General features: G+C 34.6%; 1 protein-coding gene across 1 annotated transcript in view; it reads left to right on the top strand.

Annotated features, from left to right (window-relative positions):
* The window catches only part of EFCAB5 (EF-hand calcium binding domain 5), a 119,723-nt gene that overhangs the window by 67,713 nt on the left and 27,754 nt on the right, over nucleotides 1-24,256 (top strand). The window contains exons 12-18 of the mRNA XM_023530372.1: nucleotides 7,893-7,992; nucleotides 9,317-9,815; nucleotides 10,239-10,615; nucleotides 12,078-12,155; nucleotides 12,252-12,344; nucleotides 13,916-14,130; nucleotides 15,316-15,472. Of these exons, the coding sequence (XP_023386140.1) occupies nucleotides 7,893-7,992; nucleotides 9,317-9,815; nucleotides 10,239-10,615; nucleotides 12,078-12,155; nucleotides 12,252-12,344; nucleotides 13,916-14,130; nucleotides 15,316-15,472 (1,519 nt within the window). The remainder of the gene's footprint in view (nucleotides 1-7,892; nucleotides 7,993-9,316; nucleotides 9,816-10,238; nucleotides 10,616-12,077; nucleotides 12,156-12,251; nucleotides 12,345-13,915; nucleotides 14,131-15,315; nucleotides 15,473-24,256) is intronic.

Raw genomic sequence — 24,256 nt, 5'->3', positions numbered from 1 at the left:
GAGCCTAGAAAAATGTTCAAAGCAAAACATATTCAACTGAAATTTTTTTTAAGTGTCTTCCAAAGAACAGAATTTTTTTTTGTAGATTACTATGACTTCATTTGCACCTGCTATTCAAGATGTGGAATCTTTGTTGTACCAAACTGATACAGCCCTCTCATTCACCACTATTGGTCTGTCAAATACTATTTTCTATAGAGCAGTTTATAAGAACCAACAGAAGAAGTTTGATTTCACCTGTCAGGAGCAGCAGTATACTTTCACAGCCTTGCCATAGAGCCAAGGTAGCTCTCTTTCTTTCTACCATAATCTGGTATGCAGAGACCTTGATTATATTCACGTATCACAGAACATCATACCAGTTCACTACCTTGATGATTTTCATCATGGCGATTGGACTTGATGAGCTGGAAGAAGCATTAGATGCCTTGGTAAGACTCATCTGAGCTGACAAGATATCTCAAGTTGAGGCAAATTGCTGTACCTTGTACCACCTACTATTAAGAAAGAGGCACAATGCTTATTGGACCTTTTTTCATTTTAAGAACAACCTTTACTCGCATGTGCTGCTTTTATGCATTAACTGAGCCATTAGCAGCCAGAATGGGTTCCAGCGTAAAAAAAGACTTTGTAGACTATAAGCTGCAGTACAAAAACTCTTCTTTTCCTTATGTCTTATCGCTTAGAAGATCCTTCAATATGTGGAGTGTATGAGGAAAATTGACATACTATGGCAATAGTAGAATCACAGTGTGGATCCATCAAGTTTTGGAACAAAATCTTGCTCCTCACTAAAGTTAACTATTGTCTGTTAAGAAACAGCTCCTGAGTGTGTTTATACTATGGTAATTCATAAAACCATAACCTTATTATTTGTGTACTTTCCTTAAGTGTGTTGTATTTTTTAATTTTTAATTTTAATTTTAATTTTCCGTTAGAGTTGACATTCAATATTACTTTATATTAGTTTCAAGTGTACAGAATAGTGGTTAGACAATTATATAATTTATGAAGTGATTCCCCTAATTAGTCTGGTACCCACCCACCTGGCACTATACATAATTATTGTAATATTATTGATTATATTCCCTATGCTGTACTTTATATCCCTGTAACCATTCTGTAACTATCAAGTTGTACTTCTTAATAGGGAAGAAGCCCCGGTCCCCAACTACCCTCCCATCTGGCAGTCACCAATTTGTTCTCTGTATCTATGAGTCTGTTTTCATTTTGTTTATTGATTTAATTTGCTCCCTAGATTCCACGTATAAGTGAAATCATACAGTATTTGTCTTTCTCTGTCTGATTTATTTCACTTAGCATAATACCTTCTAGGTCCATCCATGTTTTTGCAAATGGTAAAATTTCATTTTTTTTATGGCTGAGTAATATTCCATTGTATATATGTACCACTTTTTCTTTATGTGATCACCTTTTGATGGGCACTTAGGTTGCTTCCAGATCTTGGTTATTGTAAATAGTGCTGCAGTGAACATAGGGGTGCATATGTTTTTTCAAATTAATTTTTGGTACATATATCTTTTCAAATTAGTTTTTGGTTTTCTTTGGATAAATACCCAGAAGTAGAATTACTGGGTCATATAGTTGTACTTTTAACTTTCTGAGGAAACTTTATATTGTTTTCCATAGTGGCTGTACCAATTTACAATCCCACCAACAATGCATGAGAGTTCTCTTTTCTTTACATCTTCACCAACGTTTGTTGTTATCTGATTTATTGATGACAGCCATTTTGACAGGTGTGATATGATATCTTATTGTGGTTTTAATTTGCATTTCTCTGATGATTAGTGATGTTGAGCATCTTTTCATATGTCTCTTGGTCATCTATATGTCTTCTATGGAGAAATGCTGATTCAGGGCCTTTGCCCATTTTTTAATAGGATTTTTGTGTATGTGTGTGTTGAGTTTTATGCATTCTTTATAAATTGTGGATATTAACCTCTTCTCAGATATATCATTGGCAAATATCTTCTCTTATTCAGTAGGCTGTATTTCCATTTTCTTCATGGTTTCCTTTGCTGTGCATGAATCTTTTAGTGTAAAGTAGTCCCATTTATTTATTTATGTATTTTTTCTTATGTTTCCCTTGTCCAAGGAGATATGTCAGAAAAAATATTACTAAGAACAATGCCAAAGATTTTTCTGCCTATATTTTGTTCTAGGAGTTTAATGGTTTCAGGTCTTTTGTTTTAGCATAATCCATTTGAGTTTATTCTTGTATATGATGTAAAAGGGTGGTCAAGTTTCATTATTTTGTACATATCCATTTAGTTTTCCCAGCCTCACTTATTGCATAGACTGTACTTACCCCATTGGATATTCTTCCTTCTTTTGTTAAAGATTAAATGACCATATAGATGTGGGTTTATTTCTAGGCTCTCTCTTCTGTTCCCTTGAACTATGTATTTATTTTTATGCCAGTACCATGCTTTTCATCACTTTGACTATTTCCTTTATTCCCACTTTTGCTGAGAGTTTTTGTCATAAATGGATGCTGGATTTTGTTAAATGCTTTATCTGCATCTATTGATATGATCATATGATTTTTATCCTTTATTTTGTTTATGTGGTGTATCATGCTGATATTGAACCAACTTTGCATCCCAGGAATAAATCCCACTTGATCGTGATGTATGATCTTTTTAATGTATTACTGAATTTGGTTTGCCAATATTTTATTGAGGTTTTCCCATCTATGTTCATTAGGGATATTGGCCTATAATTTTTTTTTTTTTGGTAATGTGTTTGTCTGGTTTTGGAATCAGAGTAATCATTGCCTCGTCAAATGATCTTGAGAGTTTTCCCTTCTCTTGAAATTTTTTGGAATAGTTTGAGAAGAATAGGTACTATTTCTTTGAATGTTTTGTAAAATTCACCTGTGAAGCTATCTGGTCCAAGACTTTTGTTTTCTGGAAGTTTTTTGATTACTGATTGGATTTCATTAGTAGTAATCAGACTGTTAGATTTTGTTTCTCTTGACTCAGTATGTTACTTGGAATGTACCATTTCTTCCAGATTGTCCAATTTGTTGGCACATAAGTGTTCGCAGTATTTTCTTAAAATCCTTTGTATTTCTGTGGAGTCAGTTGTCACTTCTCTTTAATTTCTGGTTTTGTTTATTTGGGTCCTCTCTCTTTTTTTCTTGATGAGTATAGTTAAAGGTTTATCAATTTTGTTTGTCTTTTTCAAAAAGCCAGCTCTTGGTTTCATTGATCCTTTGTATTAGTTTTATAGACTCTATTTCATTTATTTCCACTCTGATCTTTATTATTTCCTTTCTTCTACTTACTTTAGTGTTTGTTTGCTGTTCTTTTTCTAGTCTCTTTAGGTGTAAGTTTAGATTGTTTATTTGAGATTTTTCTTGATTTCTGAGATAGGCCTGTATTGTTATGAATTTCCTTCTTTGGACTGCTTTTGCTGTATCCCATAGATTTTGGGTCATTGTGTTTGTATTTTGTATTTTTTTTAAAAAGAAGTTTAGCTTTTTAAAATTATATGGAAAAATAAAAGTCCAAATAAAGCTAAAACAATTATAAAAAGGAAAACATGGGGAGGATTTCCCTTATTTTTTGAAAATGATTTTATTTTATTTTTTAAATTATAGTTCACGTACAATGTTGTATGAGTTTCAGGTGTACAATATGGTGATTAACATTTATATAACTTACAAAGTGATCACCCTGATAAATCTAGTATCCATCTGACACCATACATAGTTACAATATTATTGACCATATCCCTAATGCTATACTTTACATCACCATGACTATTTTGTAACTACCAGTTTGTACTTCTTAATCCTTTCCCCCTTTCCACTCACTCCTTGACCCCCTCCCATCTGGCAATTATCAAAATGTTCTCTGTATCTTTGAGATTGTTTCTGTTTTGTTTGTTTGTTTTTATTGTTTTTTTAGGTTTCACTTGTAAGTGAAATCATATGGTATTTGTCTTTCTCTGTCTGACTTACTCCACTCAGAACAATACCCTCTAGGTCCATTCATGTTGTTGCAGATGGCAAAATTTTATTCTTTTATTATGGTTGAGTAATATTCCATTGTATATATGGACCACTTCTTCTTTATCCATTCATCTATTGATGGACAGTTAGGTTGCTTCCATATCTTGGCTATTGTAAATGATGCTGCAATAAACATAGGGATGCATGTCTTTTAGAATTAGTGTTTTGAGTTTTTTGGGTAAATACCCAGTGGTGGGATTACTGGGTCCTTCTTAGTCTCTTGTTATAGCTTTTGTTTTAAAGTCTATTTTGTCTGGTATAAGTATTAGTACCCTAGATTTTTTGGTTTGTTTCCATTTTCATAAAATATATTTTTCCAGTCCTTTACTTGTAGTCTGTGTCTGTTTTTCAATCTGAAGTGAGTCTCTTGTAGGCAACATATGTAAGGATTTAAAACAAAACTTATCCATTCAGCTACCCTATGCTTGTTGATTGGAGCCTTAATCCATTTACATTTAAATTAATTGTTGATAGAAGTGTAGTTGTTGCCATTTATTATTCATATTTTTAATTTTTTTCTTTTCTTCCTAAGGAAGTTCCTCTAACATTTCTTGTAATAATGGTTTGGTGTTGATGAACTTCTTTAGCTTTTTCCTGTCTGGGAAGCTCTTCATCTGTCTTTCAATTCTAAATGACAGCTTTACTGGATAGAGTAATCTTGGTTGCAGGTTCTTGCTTTTCATCACTTTGACTATTTCGTGCCAATCCCTCTGACCTGCAAAGTTTCTATTGAGGAATCAGCTGACCATCTTATGGGAGCTCCTTTGTAGGTAACTAACTGCTTCTCTCTCTTTGCTTTTAATATTCTCTTTGTCTTTAATCTTTGGGATTTTAATTATGCTGTATCTTGGTGTGGGCCTCTTTGGGTTCATCTTGTTTGGCACTTTCCGTGCTTCCTGGGCTCGATTGTCAATTTCCTTTGCCAGGTTAGAGAAGTTTTCAATCATGATTTTTTCAAATAGATTTTCAATTCTCTCTCTTCTCCTTCTGGTACCCCTATGATGTGAATGTTGGTACACTTGCTGTTGTCCCATAGGCCTCTTAAACTATCCTCATCTTTTCAGATTTTTTTTCTTTTTACTGTTCTTATTGGGTGTTTTCTGCTACCTTATCTTTCAAATCACTGATTTGATTCTCTGCTACTATTGATTCTTTCTAATGTATTCTTCATTTCCGGTATTGCATTCTTCATTTCTGACTCTTTTTTAAATGTTTTCTGTCTCTATTTTTATGATTCCTAACTCTTTGTTGACGTTCCCACTGAGATCATTGAGCATTTTTATAACCAGTGTTTTGAAATCTGCATCTAGTGGATTGCTTGTCTCCATTTTGTTTAGTTCTTTTTCTGGAGTTTTGTTCTGTAGTTTCATTTAGGACATATTTCTTTGTCTCTCCATGTTAGCTACCTCTCTATGTTTGTTTCTGTGTATTCATTAGGATTCTTATGTCTCTTGATCTTAGTGGAGTGGCCTTATATAGTAGATGTCCTTTGGGGCCCAGTGGCTCAGTCTTCCCTGGTCACCTGATTTGGGTGCTCCAAGTGTGTCCTTGTGTGGATTTATGTGCCCTTCTGTTGTAATTGATCCCTGGTTGATCTTTGCATGTTAGTGAGAGGAATTGACCCTCAGCTGATTTGTTGTGAGGACTAGTCAGTTAGGAGCTGACCTCATGAACAGCTCTGGTGCCTTACCAGTCTGCTTTTTTGATGTGTCATTATTGGATACAGCCGCAGGTGATGCTCCGGCTCTGTCTGAAGCCAGCCACAAGGTATGCCAGCCCTGAGGGGTTCCTGTGAGGATCTCCAAGTTCCACCACAGTCTGCGCCCTGCCTGGGGTCACCTAGCAAGTGTCACTATGCAATCCACATATGGCCAAGAGAAATGTCTGCAACTCCAGCCTCCCTCCATCTTACTCAGCCACAATCTCAGCCAGAAGTTGTGGGGACTTCTCTTCTCAGCACTGGGACTCTGGGCTGGGGAGCCTGGTGTGGGGCTGGGACTGCTTGCTTCTCCGGGGGGACCTCCACAACTGAGATATCCCTCCCGATTCTCAGCCGCCACATATGGATGTAGGATCACCCCATTCTATGTCTACATTCCTTCTACCAGTCTCGAGGTGGCCTCGTCTGTGTGTCCCCAGTTGTGGGGTTTCTGTTCAGGTAGACTTCAAGGGACTCCTAATGATGGCTGTTTTATAGTTTAGTTGTAATTTTGTTGTGGTTGTGAGAGGCAGCAAGCACAACATTTACCTACTTCACCATCATGACTAGAAGCCCTAAGAGCGAATTTCCCTGATTTTTAAAAATAAAGTTATACTAACAGAATATTGATCCTGGCATCAGACCCATGAGAATGTGGGAATTTAGTGTATAACATGAGTGCAATAAAAATAGTGACAAGGAATACTCAATAATTGATATTGGGACATTGGCTTTCCATATGAGAAAAAATATAAAATTATATTTCAACATCATTAATAAGGAAGAGTAAGTCCCATATGATCAGTGACCTAGATGTGGAAAACAAATTTTAAAAATTTTAGAAGCAAATATAGAGCATATCTTTTGACCTCAGTATAGGTAATATTTCCTAAAGAATACTCCTAATAAGCACAAACTATAGAGGTCAAATTGATACATTTGACTACCTCAAAATTAAAAACATCGATATGGCTAAACTCACCAATATTAAAATTAAAAATTATGAAATAAGCTTAGAAAGTATATTTACTATATAAATAACAGAATGATCATTATTAAAAATTTACAAATTAATAAGAAATAGACAACTCTTCCCAAATGAAAAAGGGAAAAGGATATGAAAAAGCCATTCATAGATGAAGAAACCTCAATATAATATAAACATATGAAAATATATTTAATATCACTAATAATCAAGGAAATGCAAATTAAATAGATAACACATTTTATCCATCAGATTGGGAAAAATTATGAATTTTAATAATATCAAATATTGGATGAATATGGAGTAATAATATTCTCATTCAGTAATGGTGAGAATGTATATTGATATAGGTATTTTGTGGAGCAATTTGGCAAGAACTACTAAAGTTGAAAATGCACATAATGTACAATCCATTAGCTATCTTTCTAGTAATTTACCCTAGGGAAATGTTTACACATGTATGCAGGAGATGTGTATAAGGATATTCACTGTAGCATTATTTTGGTATCAAAATACTCGAAATGACCTAAATGGCCATCAAAGAGAAATGTTTTTTAAAATTATAATGTTTTCATATTATAGAATACCATACAGCAGTCAAAGGAATAAAATATATTTCTTTACATACATGAATCAGATCTCAATGTTAATATATAAAAGCAACTTTAAGATGGACATATGTACTATAATATCAGTTATATATTTTTAAAGTATGTACAGAAAATGTTAACAATCATCACTTTTGGGTGTTGAGAACACAAATGTTACTTTTATCATTTTCTTATTTTTCGGTAATTAAAAATTTTCCCAATATAAAAACAATGCAAAATAAGAACAAGCAGGGAGTAGTTAATTGTTCCAAGTGTCATATTCAGGTCAGATTAGCAAAGAAGTGAACATTGTACATTGGATTTAACAAATAAGCCATTAACAATAAATGTATGTTGACCCTCTATTAAATGTAAGGCATTTTGAAATGTCACAGATTGGAGAAGTAGATTATAAGCCTAAAGAGGCAAGTTATAGCTTTCCTGATTTTGACTCTTCAGCTTTTATTTACATGATGATGGTGGTGGTGGTGATGATAAATGCTTCAATAAGCCATATTCCCTCTACATAAAAATCTCAAATTTCCTGTAACAACTAATTGCAAACTTTCTGCTTAGGTAGGGTTTTTGAATCGGCAGAGGACATTGGCCTTGTTGGAAACATTCTATGACCAAAGTTCAAAAAGGCTTAGAAGTTTACTTCGAAACCCAAGACAATGTAAGTGCCACCCAGAGGGAATATGCTCAAGCTGGAATGATGCAGTACACTAATATGATAACACAAGGTCATTCTACCCCTGTGGAATTTCTTCACTTACATTTCCTAGATCGTGATAGCTATATTGTCATTCATTCCCCACAAAATTCCCCTCACTCTTCACCAAACTAGATGATTTTTTCACTACAGTGCAAAACTAAAAGTTGTCAAGCTAGAACTCAGGTAAAACTCAATTTTTGTTTCATTCAAATGAAGAAGTGTTTTAGTAATAATCTGAATGCTTTAGAAATTAAGTTGGTAATGGTAATTCCAGTTTTAGTATCTAACTTAGAATTCTAAGATTTCTAAGAAAAATGTTTCCTTCTCCAAAGCATTTTATTCATATACCTTTACTGTACTTATACAGTGAAATATCTTTTTTTATATCACTACCAAAACAAATAAAACTATGGATTTTATTTTTATTTTTTTAAAGAGAAAGTCATTGAATGGATGGGTTTTCCAAAGAATGTCAATATTTTATTTCTGTGTGAAAATGTATTACTTGAATACTCAAAAATCTGTGGGTGATATACATAGAATATTCTGAAAACTGTGTGAATCACAATCTTATAGCTTAAATACTAAATGTTTTAAGAGAGAGAGGGACAGTTTTATGGCATAGTCCCACTCTCTATAGTCCTTTACATAAGGGTTATTTTGTTCTTATTGCTGTCGTTGTTTTTTAACACTGGGATTCTGGCGAATACTATCCAGTCTTTCCCTAGAATTCTGAACTAGGTGTCCACATAAGTTGTGGAGGAAAAGAATTGAGGAATGAAGAAGATAGAAAGGTAGGGAAGGAGGAAGGGAGATTAAATAAACATTGGGAAAAAATAGACCACTGAAAGATTGTCATGGATAGAGACTTGCTTTTATTTTGATATTGTAGATATTGAAAAGGTATTTAAGGTGGAAGACATGTGTAAGCTTCCTCATCCCTCTGCTAGCTTTGTTATGAGTGGACCAAGAGTAAAGAATAAATTCTATTTGCTTTAGAAGTTTAGGCAACTCTCCTACTAGCAAAAGAGGAATCATGGTTGTTTTTAAAACCATGCCTTTTAGGAAGGGATGATTTCTAACTTACAATAGTGAGCATATTTTATGTTCTTTTGGATACCTTTTTGCTTTTTATTACATTGCAGGAAAAGGTAATTAATATTTACTTGAAGCAATAGGCTTATATTATAATCACTGTGCTCATTTTTTTTTGCATTAATTTACTAGCTCTGATTCTGAATTATAAGATCAATTTTTTAGGTAAATGTTTTGTTTTCTGCATTAGGGCCATTCGTTGAATTTGAAGAGATAGATTTGCCTGAGTTTTGGGGAGACATGGATAATCAAAAACACATTTATGAAGACTTTGACAACGTGCTCTTAGAGATGGATACATTGCTTTCCGAAAAACGTGCTAGCAAAACTCAAAATAAATTGTTAGAAAATTCGGAAGATCAATATGAACATGATACACATAGAAAATCAACACTACCACCAAGCCTACCAGAATGGCAGAAAGAGACAACTGGAAGACAAGAACCAAACAAAATTTCAACTAAAGGGCAAGATATAGAGTCAGCAGGAGAACAAGAACTATACAGAAAATCAGTAACAGAACAAGGACAACGCAAAGGATCAACAGTGGGACAAGGAACACACAGAGGATCAACTTCAGAACGAAGATCACGCAGAGAGTCAGTAATAGAACAAAGATCACAACAACAGTCAATTGTAGAACAAGGATCACACAGAGAGTCAGTAGTAGAACAAGGATCACAAAGAGGGTCAATCGCAGAAGAGTCACATAGAGGGTCATTAGTAGAACAAGGACCACAAATAGAGTCAATCGCAGAAGAGTCACGTAGAGGGTCAGTAGTAGAACAAGGACCACAAAGAGGGTCAATCTCAGAAGAGTCACGAAGAGGGTCAGTACCAGAACGAGGACCACAAAGAGGGTCAATCTCAGAAGAGTCACGAAGAGGGTCAGTACCAGAACGAGGACCACAAAGAGGGTCAATCGCAGAAGAGTCACATAGAGGGTCAGTACCAGAACGAGGACCACAAAGAGGGTCAATCGCAGAAGAGTCACATAGAGGGTCATTAGTAGAACAAGGACCACAAAGAGGGTCAATCGCAGAAGAGTCACGTAGAGAGTCAGTAGTAGAACAAGGACCACAAAGAGGGTCAATCACAGAAGAGTCACGCAGAGAGTCAATAAAGCGAAAAGGATCACACAAAGAGTCAACTGCAGAACAAGGACCACGCAAAGGGTCAGTTACAGAAGAAGGCTCACACAGAGAGTCAGTAACACGAAAAGGATCACACAGAGAGTCAGTATTAGAAGAACCACAGAAAGAGTCAGCTGAAGAACAAGAACCACCCAGAGGGACAATTCCAGAACAACAGGACATAGACTCAATTTCACAATCAAGTGAAAAGTTTAGGGAGGCTACTCACTTTGAGCACACTGAAATCCCTCCACAGGAAGAGAGGCCTCAGGAGCAAGTATATGCGGAGGAACTATTCATGATTTCTGACCTGCAAGAGGAAGATAGAATATTAAGTAAAAAAGATCATCTTTCAGGTAGTAAGGCAGTTCTCCTATAACATTAGCTCCCTGTTTTGTGGAATGGTTTTTAAAGTCTTTTCAGAAAATATGTTTCAATTAGCATTTTTTGGCATATCAGGTCATGCAAACCTCAGACATATTTTGCTACTCAGTATGAATCTAGACCTTGAACTATCAATTAAATGCAAACCAGAAAGCCTCCATTGTCAACTTATCTAGAATTCCTTTTGACCTAGGAGCCCATTTGTAAGGGCTCTGTAAGAAATCTGGTAATGTTACATACAGAAATTTACATTGGAACTCTGAAAAGGAAGTAGAAGCCCTTTTGTTTTAAATGTGGTATCTGGTATTAGAAGCCACTTTTAAAAATTTCTTTTATTTCAACTATAAAATAGATGTTGCTTTTTTCAGTTACAACTAAGACATGTTCTAGAAGAGTTTCTGAAAGTTGTTTAAGACAGAAAGCACTCTGCATTTCAAATATTTATCTGCAGAAGACATTTTATTTATTTATTCTGAATCATCTATGCCAATTTATACCCTTTTTTGAAAAATTCTAATCTTTTAGAGGTCCAATCTCAATGCCACTTAAGACTTCAGTTAGGCATAATTTTTTAAAGTTCTGCTTTTTAATTCTAAAGTCTATAGTCCCAAAGAAAATTCTTATTTAAAAATCCTAAGAGATAGATAACCTGTGTTCTAGATTCTACACTATCATCAACTAATTTAATTTCTTTCATTTTTTTCAGTATTGTGTTTATTTCTCCACAAAACGGAGCTATTAATTTCTGGCTCTTCTTACATAGTAGGAATGCAGCTTAAAAATTAGCAAAGTTACTATTTAATCTGATGTTATGCTAGTGAGGACGTAATTTTGGCTATATGTAACAGTGATCCAAAATGACAGTGTCTAAAAAAACATAAACAAAAACAAAATAAAATAACAATGTCTAAACAAGATAGGAGTTTTTTTCCCCAAAAGTCATATGACAAAAGTCAAAAGTTATATGACAGCTCAGCCCCATGAAATCAGCAGTGACTCAAGCTCCTTTTATTTTGTGTCTCCTCCAACCACATGGTCCAAGATGGCTCACTACCATGTCCTCTTTCTGACCAGCAGGTAAGGAGAAAGGAGAAAGGATAGATATCACATCACTTCCCTTCACATGTCATTGTTCAGTATTTAGGCATGTAGGAACACCTGGCTATGACAGAGGCTAGGAAATGTAGCCCTCATTTTGCATGGCCGAGTTGGGGGTATAGAAACAAATAGCTTTTGTCACAGAGCTGCTCTTAACAACTAGAGTTGTTAACTGATATCATTGTTGTTGATTATGATACAAAATCTATTGGAGAGCACATGAAATAAAGTTTTTGGTATTCTATATGCAAGGCATCTCTCTCACTCATTAACTTAAGAATATTTAATAGAATATATAATGTCCAACTCATAGGCACTTTCTTTTGTACCATTTAGAAATTGCAAAGAAGGAACTTCAGAAAGATAAATCCTGTGAACCCAAGTCTCCCAAAATAGAAGGAAAATCATGGTCAGGTGACTCATTTAATCCTCCTTTCATTCATACTCTAGAACAAAAATATTGTGAAAGTGAAGTTAAATTGGCTATGTTATAGAATGTGTATTTTATAGGTGAACTTTTGACTTGTAACTTGGAGAAGAAGTATGCCAAATGTGAAGATGAGGAACAGGCAAACTTAATCTATGGTAACTCCAGGTTCACAGGTACATGTTAACAACAAAACTAGGAAGGATATATGGCAGTCCAATTGATGAATTTAATTTACTATGGTACCCCATGATAAAGGCTGGATTTACCCACGATACAATAACGGGGTGATCCTTGCATTATTTTGTCCCTGAGTTGATGGATCTAAACATACAAGATGAATATTTTGGGTGGTGGTAGGCATGACCTATTGATGAATGTTCTGCTTTAAAATACGTGCATTAGTATATGGTTGGGTTTTTTCCTCCATTACATGGTCCTACAATTGCTTTGAAGCTATGATCCAGGTATACAAAGGGAATCAGATATTAGATATTAGAACTCATTAGAAATCACTCTAGCAGTTCCTCTCCTTAGTAGTTCAATATCCAAACATGTGATACAGGTGAGAATCTGGCTTGTTTTTGAAGACTTATAAAAAAGGATCTCAACAGAGAGAGCAAAGAGTAGCTTTTAGCTCTGAGATAGACCATGTATTTAACAGTGATATTTCCAACAAGTGGTCATATTTTACTACAATACTATTTTATCATTTTACCTTTCAGCAACAAGTAGTAGAACTAATTAGATCAAGATTATTTTCTTCCTAGGCAAATTTTTTCTCATTTAAGTCTGGGTTAAATAATGAACTTTTTATCCTCAAAATATTTTGGTGAAAATGCATGGCATTGGTCAAGCTCTTGCAGCCTACTAGTTTATGTTCTTCTGGTCTTACTTCTTTCTTTCAATTTTGCTTTACTATTTGTAAAAACTGCATGGATGATCTTTTTTTTCCATGTTTTTTAAAAATGTAAACAATCAAAACATCCACTTCATGTTTGATCATTTTTAAGTGACATCAAATTTCACATGTATGGCATAAGAGCATGAATGGTTAAATTAATGAATAAATGAAATTTAAGTTATTGGGTTGAAATTTTATGAAATATGCTTTATGCTATAACATTGAGCTCCAAGATAAATATATTAAAGACTCTTTGGGGGAGAGGTGGTAGTGGTGGTATTTACAGACTTATTTAACTGGCAAGTAGAAATTGCAGCTGGCTTTTGACACAGTGAATCCAAGGGCTCAACAATAGCCGTGAGACACTGTCTGTGGCTCTCGACCCTCTTCTTCTCTGTGTAACTTTCAATTTTAGGTTGTTTTTTTGATACTGTGACAAAGATGTCCATGAAAGTATCTTTAAGCCTACATCCTACAAGTTCAGGAATCAGAGTACAAAAAGAGTGTTTTTTTTCCCAATAGTTCTCCTAAAAGTTTTGGGTATAATTCTCATTGGCCCATAATATGTTACATTGCTGTCATATATAAATCCAGACCTATATCATGTAGCCATCCTTGGGCAAGAGTTGAGGAGACTCAGTACCATCTGCTTTATCTAAACTGACAATGGGGGAGTTTTTGTCAAATTAAAAAAAGGGTGCTGTCTTCATGAAAGGAGCATGGATTCCTGACAGGAAAAAAAAAAAAAATACCAGATGTCCATTACAATAAATACTTGTATATTTTTCTTGATCTTTGAGAAAATTATTAACTTTATTGTTTGGTGTGTTTCCTGACTGATAGACCTACATTCAATTATCAGAAATATTCAGTCTTATAAGGAAGTAAAAGGTAGGAGTGCTTTCAATGGAGTTTCCATCAATCTGCTCCAGTTTGTGCAACTCCTGGAGACATTTGTTGGTGAAGATACTCCCTTGAGTGTCAGTGAGACCCTCACCTTCTTTTTTAAGAGAGGCTACGTTGAAACAAAAGAAGAGAAAATAAATGGTTTAGAAGAGGTGAGTAATATTGCTTAATGAAACAAGTGAAGTCACTGTTATAAGTAAATCTCTCTACCTCAGTTGTTCTTGTGTGGCTCTTCTTTAAAAATTTACACCAAACTTATCAGTTTATTTCAATGAGCATGGCCATTAAATATTTTATTTTATTGTCAAATGTTCTAAGATTACACTCCAGAGGACTCATTCCCCTAACACTATCGTGATTGCTGGGGCAGGAGATGGTTTATTATACAGCTTTGTTTTTCCTCCTCTGAAGCTTGAAGAGCAGATTTTTGAAGAGCAGATATGTGTATGAGCAAAGATGTGTGTGTGTGTCTGTCTGCTGCATGAGTTCATTTATAAATGCATATAGTAGAGTTATGGCTTGAATATATATTTTTATTCATGTGCACTGCACCGAGGTAGTATTTATTTCCTAAGAACTTACTTGGGTGATAGATAAATACACACACATTAGCTGATATAAACAATTTATGTGCTCTTATATGAAATGTGTAAATTAGATTCACCAGGGATATTCAGTAACTTCAGCAGCCTTATGAGTCTTTTCAGCCTAATTATGGAGTTGATATCTCTTGCTTCCTCTATTGCAGTTCTCCTTATTCAACCAAATGGTATATATTCGCTTTCTTTTAGCAATTAAATCTAGCTAGATGTTAATTAAATTACTATCTAATTGATATAATTAACCTAGTAAAAAATCTAAAAGGTAATTAATGTCAAGTTAGGTCAATGTTAAATATAAAAAAGAATTTTTGAATACAATCATTTTTCATTGTTTGAACACTGCCATTCATTTCCCTTCACTACAGAATATATCCCACTAAGAAGTCAGGCAGAGTACCCCATGTGTTTATCACATTCCAGAACAACCAGTGAGGGAGTAGAAAGGAATAATTTAAAGATTCTTAAGGAGTGCAGTCCTCTTCTCAAATTAATGTTTTAATTCAATGCAGAGAATTCCCGTCTTTTTTTGTTCTAGAAGTGAAACAGAAATGGTATTTAGAGGATTAAAATTAAAAGCTTAATTTTCTCATTAATATCATGCTTAGTCCTCAAAATAAAGCCTTTTTTTTTTTTTAAAAAAAAAAAAGTACTGCTCTTTAGGGGGAATAAACTTAGGATGCCAGCTCGTACAATGAATGGCGCATCTTCTTTGCTTTTTTATCCTATGTATTCTAGGCTAGACAAAATGCTTCCCGAGTCCGACGGGGACTTCTCCTAGAAGCTCTGTTTCAGAAGTGGGACAGTGATGGCTCAGGCTTCCTGGATCTAAAGGAAGTTGATGAACTTTTGTACACATATAAGGAAGGAATGGAAAAAGAATCTATGAAGAAAGGTAATAATATAAGAATTTTCTTATTTAAGTGTGGTAACATCTTGGCTTCAAGTTTCTCAGTACTGTGACATATATACAGTTAAACAATGGTTGTTCTAAAACCATGAGGTACCACTTTCATACCTACCAGTGTGGCTATAATTTTTCAGCTTTATTGAGATATAATTGATATATAAGTTTAAGGTGTATGACGTGTTGATTTGATGCACTTATATATTGTGAAATTATTCCCACAGTAATGTTAATTAATACCTCCATCACCTCACATAATTATCGTTTCTTTTATTAAATTTACTGGAGATGACATTGGTTAATAAAATTACCAAAATGTACAATTCTAAGTGCATTGTGTGTTCCCTACCTAAAGTTTGATCTTCTTTCACTCTATATTTTGACCCCTTTACTTTTTTCTATTTCCTCCCATTCTCCTTTCCCTTTGGTAACCACTATACTGTTGTCTGTGTTTATGAGTTTTTGTTTGTCTTGTTCATTTGTTGCTTTCAATTTTATATCCTACATACGAGTGAAATTATATGGTTCTCAAATTTTTCTGACTTATTTTGCTTGGCATGATATTCTCAAGATCTATTCATGTTGTCACAAATGGCAGTATTTCATCTTTTCTTGTGGCTGAATAGTATTCCATTGTATATAGTACCACATCTCCTTTGTTCAATCACCTATAGAAGGACACTTTGGTTGTTTCCATGTCTTGGCCACCACAAATAATGCTGCAGTGAACATAGGGGTACATATATTCTTACAAATAAATGTTTTCAAAATTTTCAGGCAGATACCCAGAAGAGATTGCTGGGTCATATGGTAATTCTATTCTGAATTTTTTGAGGAACCTCCATACTGTTTTCCATAGTAGCTGTACCAGTTTGCAGTCTCACCAGCAGTGTATAAAGGTTCCTTTTTCTCTATAATCTCTCTAACATTTGTTATTACTTACTTTGATGATAATAGCCATTCTAACAGGTGTGAGGTGGTATCTCATGGTGATTTTGATTTGCATATCCCTAATAGCTAGTGAAGTTGAGCAGCTTTTCATATATCTGTTGGTCTTATATCTGTACGTCTTCTTGGGAGAAGTGTGTTTTCAGGTAGTTTGCCCACATTTTAATTGGATTGTTTTGTTGTTGTTGAGTTGTATGAATTCTTTATATATTTTGGAAATTAGCCACCTTTTGGAGGTGTTGTTTGCAAATATCTTCTTCTATTCAGTTGATTGTCTCTTTGTTTTGTTGGTTTCTTTGGCTGTGCAGAGCTTTTTAGTTTGATAGAGTCCTATTCATTTATTTTTGCTTTTATTTCCCTTACCTTTGAGTTCAAATTCATAAAATTGTCTCTAAGACCAAGGACCATAAGTTTAGAACCTATGTTTTCTTTTATGCATTTATTGTTTCAGGTCTTATATTTAGCTCTTTGATCCGTTTCGAGTTAATTTTTGTGTATCTTTTGTGACAAATAGCAGTCTAGCTTCATTTTTTTATTTATTTTTTTGTATGTGGCTTTCCAATGTTTCTAGCACCATTTATTGAAGAGGATTTCTTTTCCTTGTTTTATGTTTTTGGCTCCTTTGTAGAAAATTATTTGCGTATGCATATGTGGGTTTATTTCTGGCCTCTTGAGTCTTTTCTGTTGGTCTGTTTGTCTGTTTTTTTTCTGCCAATACCAATAGTGATTGATTTTTCTGCCAAAAGTGATTTAATTATTGTTGCTTATAGCATAGTTTGAAGTCAGGGGATGTGATGCCTCTAGCTTTGTTCTTTTTTCTTAGGATTGCTTTGGCTATTTGTGATCTTTCATTGTTCCATACAAATCGGATGATTTTTTTGTTCTATTTCTTTAAAAAATGCCATTGGGATTTTGATGGGGATTGCATTAAATCTATATATTGCTTTGGGTAATATGACCATTTTAACACTGTTGATTTTTACAATTCATGAACACAGAATATCTTTCCATTTCATTGTATCCTCTTCAATTTATTTTAATAACATCTTATAGTTTTCAGGATATAGTTCTTTCACACTCTTTTTTAAGTTTATTCTTAGGTATTTTATTACCATTGCATTTTTTTTGTGGTGAGAACATTTAAGATTTACTCTCTTCAGCAACTTACGAGTATATAATACTATATTGTTAACTATAGTCACTATGCTATATGTTAGATCCTCAGAACTTATTCATCCTATAACAGAAGTTTGTACCTTCGATCAACATCTCCCCATTTCCCCTGCTCCCAGCCCCTGGGAACCACCATTATACACTATTTCTATGAGTTTGGCTTTTTTTAGATTTACATATATGAGATCATATAGTATTTGTCTTTCTCCATCTGACTTATTTCACTTAGCATAATACCTTCAAGATCCACCGATGTTGTTGCAAATAGCAGGATTTCCTTCTTTCTTGTGGCTGAATATTTCATTGTATATACTACATTTTCTTTAACCATTCATCTGTTGATGGACATAAGCTGTTTTCATATCCTGGCTATTGTAAATAATTCTGCAGTGAACAAGGGGGTGTAGATATCTCTTTGAAATAGTGATTTTGTTTTGTTTGGATATATACTTGGAAGTGAAATTGCTAGATCATATGGTAGTTCTAGTTTTAATTTTTGAAGAATCTCCATCCGTTTTTTATAGTGACTATACCAATTAACATTCCCATCAACAGTGCACAAAGATTCCTTCTCCACATCCTCATTAACATTTCATGTCTTTTCTTTTTTTTCAATTACAATTGATATACAATATCGTATAAGTTGTACACTTAAATGTCTAATATATATTACACATTTATATAACTTGTAAAGCAATCACCTCAATAAATCCAGTAACCATCTAACACCATATATAGTTATTAAAATACTAGTGACTATATTCACCATGCTATACTCTACATCTCCATGGCTATTTTGTAATTACCAATTTGTATTTCTTAATCCCTTCCCCCCTTTACCCATTCTCCCAATCCCACCCCAATCTGGCAACCATCACAATGATCTCTATGAGCTTGTTTCTCTTTTGTTTGTTTATCCACTTCTCTAGATTCCACATATAAGTGAAATCCTATGACATTTGTCTATGTCTGATGTCCTCCACTCAGCACAATACCCTCTAAGTCCATCCATGTCATTGCAGATAGAAAGATTTTGTTCATTCTTATGGCAGAGTAATATCCCATTGTATATATGTACCACCTCTTTTTGGGATTGAGATCTTTCCCACTTCTTTAGTTGACAACTTTCATGGAAAAGGATACTTTTATCCTATCATTTTTTATCTCTCAGCCAATAAGCTTCACCTACACTTTGTCTCCAACATCTACTATCTCAGAGGGCTTATCCACATGACAGAGTGACATGTGAGTTCAGTGGACTAGACCTTGCTTCTGACAGCCTAGGATTTTGATAAAGCCTCCATTGTCTGTCACCATACCAACCTCTCCTTTGAAAAGTGTAGAGAGCAAGCAAGTTCTCCATCGTCTTAGGTCTTCCTGAATTCAACCTCAGTGTTCTATGGCTCCTCCATATCTCTTCTGCTAACACTAATTCAGGTTTCTCAGAATCAACTTCAGATCTCCCCACCACAGCATTGCACCCCAGATTTCCAATTCTTAAAGTATATACTGAAATAATATCATGAAAAGAATTATCAAGGTAGTTAAGTTCTTCAGCCCTTTCAAAAATCATTATATTAATAATTTTCAAATGTACATAAGTTTATCAATTGTCATGTATTCTTTATTAATTATATCTTTTACAAACTTTACACTACACTGCACTATTTTCTTAGATTGTATCTAAAAAGAGTTTATTTAATGAAGTTTCTAAAGGCATAATGAATTGGTTTCCATTTATAATATGGGCAGATTTCATGACACAAAACCAGAGGAAAGAATACTACACAATGGTCAGGAGAGCTGGGTTCCAATACTGGATCTATAACTATATAGTCACATGAAGGGCAAGTTACTGAACTTCCGTACACCCAGGTGTCCTCCTTTGTAAAATGGAGGAGTTAGACATGATGAATTCTAGAATTTAAGGAACCTGATATAAGGATGCTCCAATATATACGATTGAAGTACAGAAGTAGGGATAGGTAGAAAGCATAAAATGTAATGGGTTAAGCCAGTAAATAAGAATGAGGAAAGTAATGAGGAGGCAGAATCTGCTGCCAGAAGAAAATATCTTCAAACAGAAAGAACAAGTTATTCTCACTCAGGATAGGCTTGTACAAAACAACTTTCTCTGAACACAGCTATGTGGCCTGAGGAGATGACTGCTGAACTGATGGCCAAATGGAAGAAGAAAGTCAAATTTAGTTTCTTAAAAATGTAAGAAAATTTTAACTTCAGACATTAGCAAATAATATATTGGCAAATCTTCAAACAGCTCTTGTATATTTGTTTGTTTGTTTTTGTTTTGCTCTACCCTTCATATCTATTTCTGTGTTCAAGATTCAAAATTGGGGATAAAATAGGATAAAGTCACAGAATATGAAATTTCTAGAAATGTTTCTGCTAGTATCCTCAAAATAGAAGTTTTCTATATGGAAAGAGCATCTTGTAATTTCCCCATTTTTATTCCAGTCTAATGTAGCCTAATCTTTTGAACAGAAATATCACATATAAAAAGCTGTAGAATATGTGACCTGTCTACATTGTAGTATTTAATGGAATAAATCACTCTTTTCCCATTATTTTCCATGTTGTAGCTATTAACATTTGTTGGATATGCCCTTAATTTTCTATTCAATGATAAGATTGGCTTTAATATATAAATTTCTATTTAAGTAGGATATTTAACTCTCTTAAAATTATAATTCTTTGGCGAATCATTCTGTCACCAAATTTCAGAAATCTGGAACATTAATAACCATATTTATTTAGAAAGTCTCACTGAAAAACTCAAAGAATTTTTTAAAGAAACTGAAAACTGGACAAGTAGTTAGCGTAAAACTACTGCTGTTTTTTTACTTTGGAACATCTAAGAAACTCCTCGGTCTTTCTTTGATTTCCATACCTTGACATATTTAAGATTACAGGCAGGTTGTAATGTGTCCTTCTTTTAGGTTTGGCGAATGTTTCCTCATGATTAAATTCAAGTTGCTCTAATGAACAGGACAAACAAACAGAGACTCATGGACATGGACTATAGACTGGTGGTTATCAGAGGGTAGGCGGTGGGGGTGGAGGAGGGAGGTAGATGGTTAACGGGGTCAAGTATAGGGGGATAGGAGGAGGGTGAAGTGGGTAAAGGGGATCAAATATATGGTAGCTGAAGGAAACTGGACTTTGGGTGGTTAACACACAATAGAATATACAGATGTCAAATTATAATGTACACCTGAAAATTATATAATTGATTAACTGATGTTACGTCAATAAACTCAATTAACTTGTAGCTCCTTCTAACTTGCTAATATTATCCTAAATATATTTACAGTCATGTGCCACGTAATGACATTTCAGTCAACAACAGGCTGCATATACAATGATGTTCCCATAAGATTATAATGGAGCTGAAAAATTACTATTTCCTGGTGAGGTCATAGCTGTTGTAACATTGTAGGATAACACATTACTCAAGTGTTTGTGGTAGTGCTGGTGTAAACAAACTATTGCACTGCAATTGGATAAAAGTACAGCACATGCAATTATGTACAGTATATAATGCTTGGTAATGATAATATATGACTATTACTGGTTTATGTATTTACTATGCTAAACTTTCTATTGTTAATTTAGTGTACTCTTTCTACATATAAAAATGTTTGCTATAAAACACAATGCTATGTTACACTGGCAGCAGCCTCATACATCTTGTGTTTACCGCATCTCTTGATTGCATCATTTTCTCTCGTGCTTGACTTAATCTTGTGTTGTTTTGCATAGTAACATGCCATACAAGCTTGTAGCCTAGGAGCAATAAGCTATACCATATAGCCTAGGTGTGTAGTAGGTTATATCATCTAGGTTTGAGTACATGTGCTCTGTGATGTTCTTACAACAAAATCACCTACATTTGTCAGCACTATTCCTGTCATTAAGAGGTATGTGACTGTATTCATTTGATCAATTTCTCTGAATGGAACTAATCTTTCATCATGCTGTCCTCTCCTGCAAACTGATGTCCTACACTTAAGTTCCAATACCCTGTACTAATCAGTTTTTCCCACACAGTTTTCCTCCTCACTCTGCTCAAGCTCTGACATGCCACACCAGATCCCCCACTATGTAGATGCCTTTCAAACACTTTTTGAGCGCTGGCATTCCATGACAAGGTATCTTTTTATATAGATGCCCTCCTCAATTTACCCAGGCTTCTTACTCTCCTCATGTTGAATGGACTCTCTACCTGGAAGTCCTCCTCATCTTGCTTGAACTCTGACTCCTCCATGATGAGCTGCCTCTCCATATAGACACCCTCCTCATCCTGTTTAGGTTCTGACTTCCCAGGCTGGGTTGTCCCTTCATTTGGATTTCCTTCTCACCCTGCTCAGGTTTGAATACCTCATGTTGAGCATCTACCCCATGTGGACACCTTCTTCATACCATTTGGGTTCTGACACTATAAGCTAAACCACTTCTCTGCAGAGCCACCCTCTTTTCTCAAATAGGCTTAAGATTGCTCTAATTGGGAATGTATGAATTAGGATTGTTTGAGTCCAAGAAACAAAACCCATCCCAAAGTGGTTAAGCAAAAAAAAAGATTTAATTGGTTCATGTGATGAAAAAATCCAGGGCTAGTTCGAGACAAACTAAATAATGACATTAGGACAGGTGTCTGCTTCTTTCTCTTTCTCTCTCTTTTAGTCTGGACCTGCTGTCTTCTATATGTCGACTCCATTTTCATACAGCCTCTATCCTTGTGGTGACCAGGTCCAGTCTCACGTACTCACAGATTTACTCAAGTCCAGTAAGAATAAGAAGGAAAGTGTCCTTTTCTTAATCATTCAAGCAAAGAGTGTGGTATTAGTCTGGACCAGCCCCTCTAGCTAGGGGAATGGAATGTTCTGACTGGCTTAGGCCTGAGATGCATGCTCCACCTCTAGAACCACAAGTGGAACCCTACTCAAACACATGAACTGAAGTGGCAGTGAAGTAATTTCTCCAAAGCTAAATTTGGGATATAAGTACCAGGAGAAAGATGAGTGGATGCTAAAGAGCAAAAATCAACAAAAGTCCAGCTCCAGAAATGAGATGCTTTTATATGACAAGATGACTAAAAGTAACAGGTGGTATTTGTTAATTGTCAAATAAATGGTATAGAGTGAATGCTTCCGTCTTTTAGGGAAGGGGGAAATCATGGTGGAATCCTTCCTGAGTAAGGAGAGATTTTGAACTTTAAAGGGGGAAAGTCACATACTCTGTGACTGATTAATTTTTAATAAAAGTCAAAGACATTTATACATGTACCCCAAGGGAATGTACAAAAATGCTCATAGCACTGTTCATAAGAGCAAAATACCGGCGACAACCGACATGTCCATTGACAGGAGAATAAATAAATCAATGGTGGTATACTTACGGAATAACATATTATATAATGATGAAAATGAATAAGTCACAGTCACAAGAACAACATGGATGGATATGGTAGCATAAAGTTGAATGAAAAAGCAAGTCCCAGAAAACTACATATAACATGATGTTCTTTTTCTAAAGTATACAAACAGGCAGAAGTAAATTACATATTGTTTAGAAGTACACATACTCATACAAACAATAACACTATTGGAGAGAAAAAGGAAGGAAAAGATAAAGCAAAAGCAAAATTTCAGGAAATTGGTAGGGGATATGGGGAACCGGGGAGTTAACAACAGCAGGGGCATGAAGGGAGATGTAAATTGTTGGTAATATTCAGATTTGGTAGTAGATTCATGATTGTATTATAAAAAAATAAAAGAGACATTGATGTAGAAGTGTGCAAGGCATGGTCAGGGACTATAAGTGGAATGGAGATACTGGAGCAAATAATTCCTGTATGGTATTATGGGCAAATATTATTGGAACATGGGCTGGATCCAAATATAGTTTGAACCAGGGAACTACGTAATACAAGATGTGTTTTAATTTAATTTTATAAATATGTATTGAGCCTTACTATTTTTTTGATGTATAACTTTTTAAATTAAATTTATTGGGGTGACATTGGTTAATAAAATTATATACATTTCAAGTGTGAAATTCAATAATACATCATATGTATATTGCATTATGTATTCACCACCCAAAGTTCCTTCCATCACCATATATGTGTCCCCCTTTATCCTTATCTACCTCCTCGCTCCTCTCACTTCCCTCTGGTAACCACTAAAATTTTGTTCGTGTCCATGAGTCTCTCTTTTTTGTCATGTTCATTTGTTGCTTTCAGTTTTATATTCTATATATGAGTAAAATGATATGGTCCTCAGCTTTTTCTATCTGACTTATTTCTCTTAGTATTTTGAGCCTTACTATTGGTAATCCAACTCTAAAGCAATTAATATTGGTTCGGTATTATGGAAATAGAAATGGAGAGGAATGGCCACAAGATACATTGTCAAAGACTAACAGGGTAAGATTAAGTGGTCTATTGGATATGGAATGAAAAAGGTATGGAGAAATCAAAGTTGGCCCTGGGATTTCACCTAAGTGATAGAATTAAACAAAACAAAACAAAAACAGAGAAGATGACGTAGGAATCATCTTGAGTTTAGCAAAGGAAGTAATTGTAAGATGTTCTGTTGGGCTTAGAGATGCCTTTGATATACCTTTTCCATG

Source organism: Pteropus vampyrus, unplaced genomic scaffold (assembly GCF_000151845.1).
Source record: "Pteropus vampyrus isolate Shadow unplaced genomic scaffold, Pvam_2.0 Scaffold50, whole genome shotgun sequence".
Lineage (NCBI taxonomy): Eukaryota > Metazoa > Chordata > Mammalia > Chiroptera > Pteropodidae > Pteropus > Pteropus vampyrus.
This window is presented reverse-complemented; position numbering and strand designations above follow the sequence as displayed.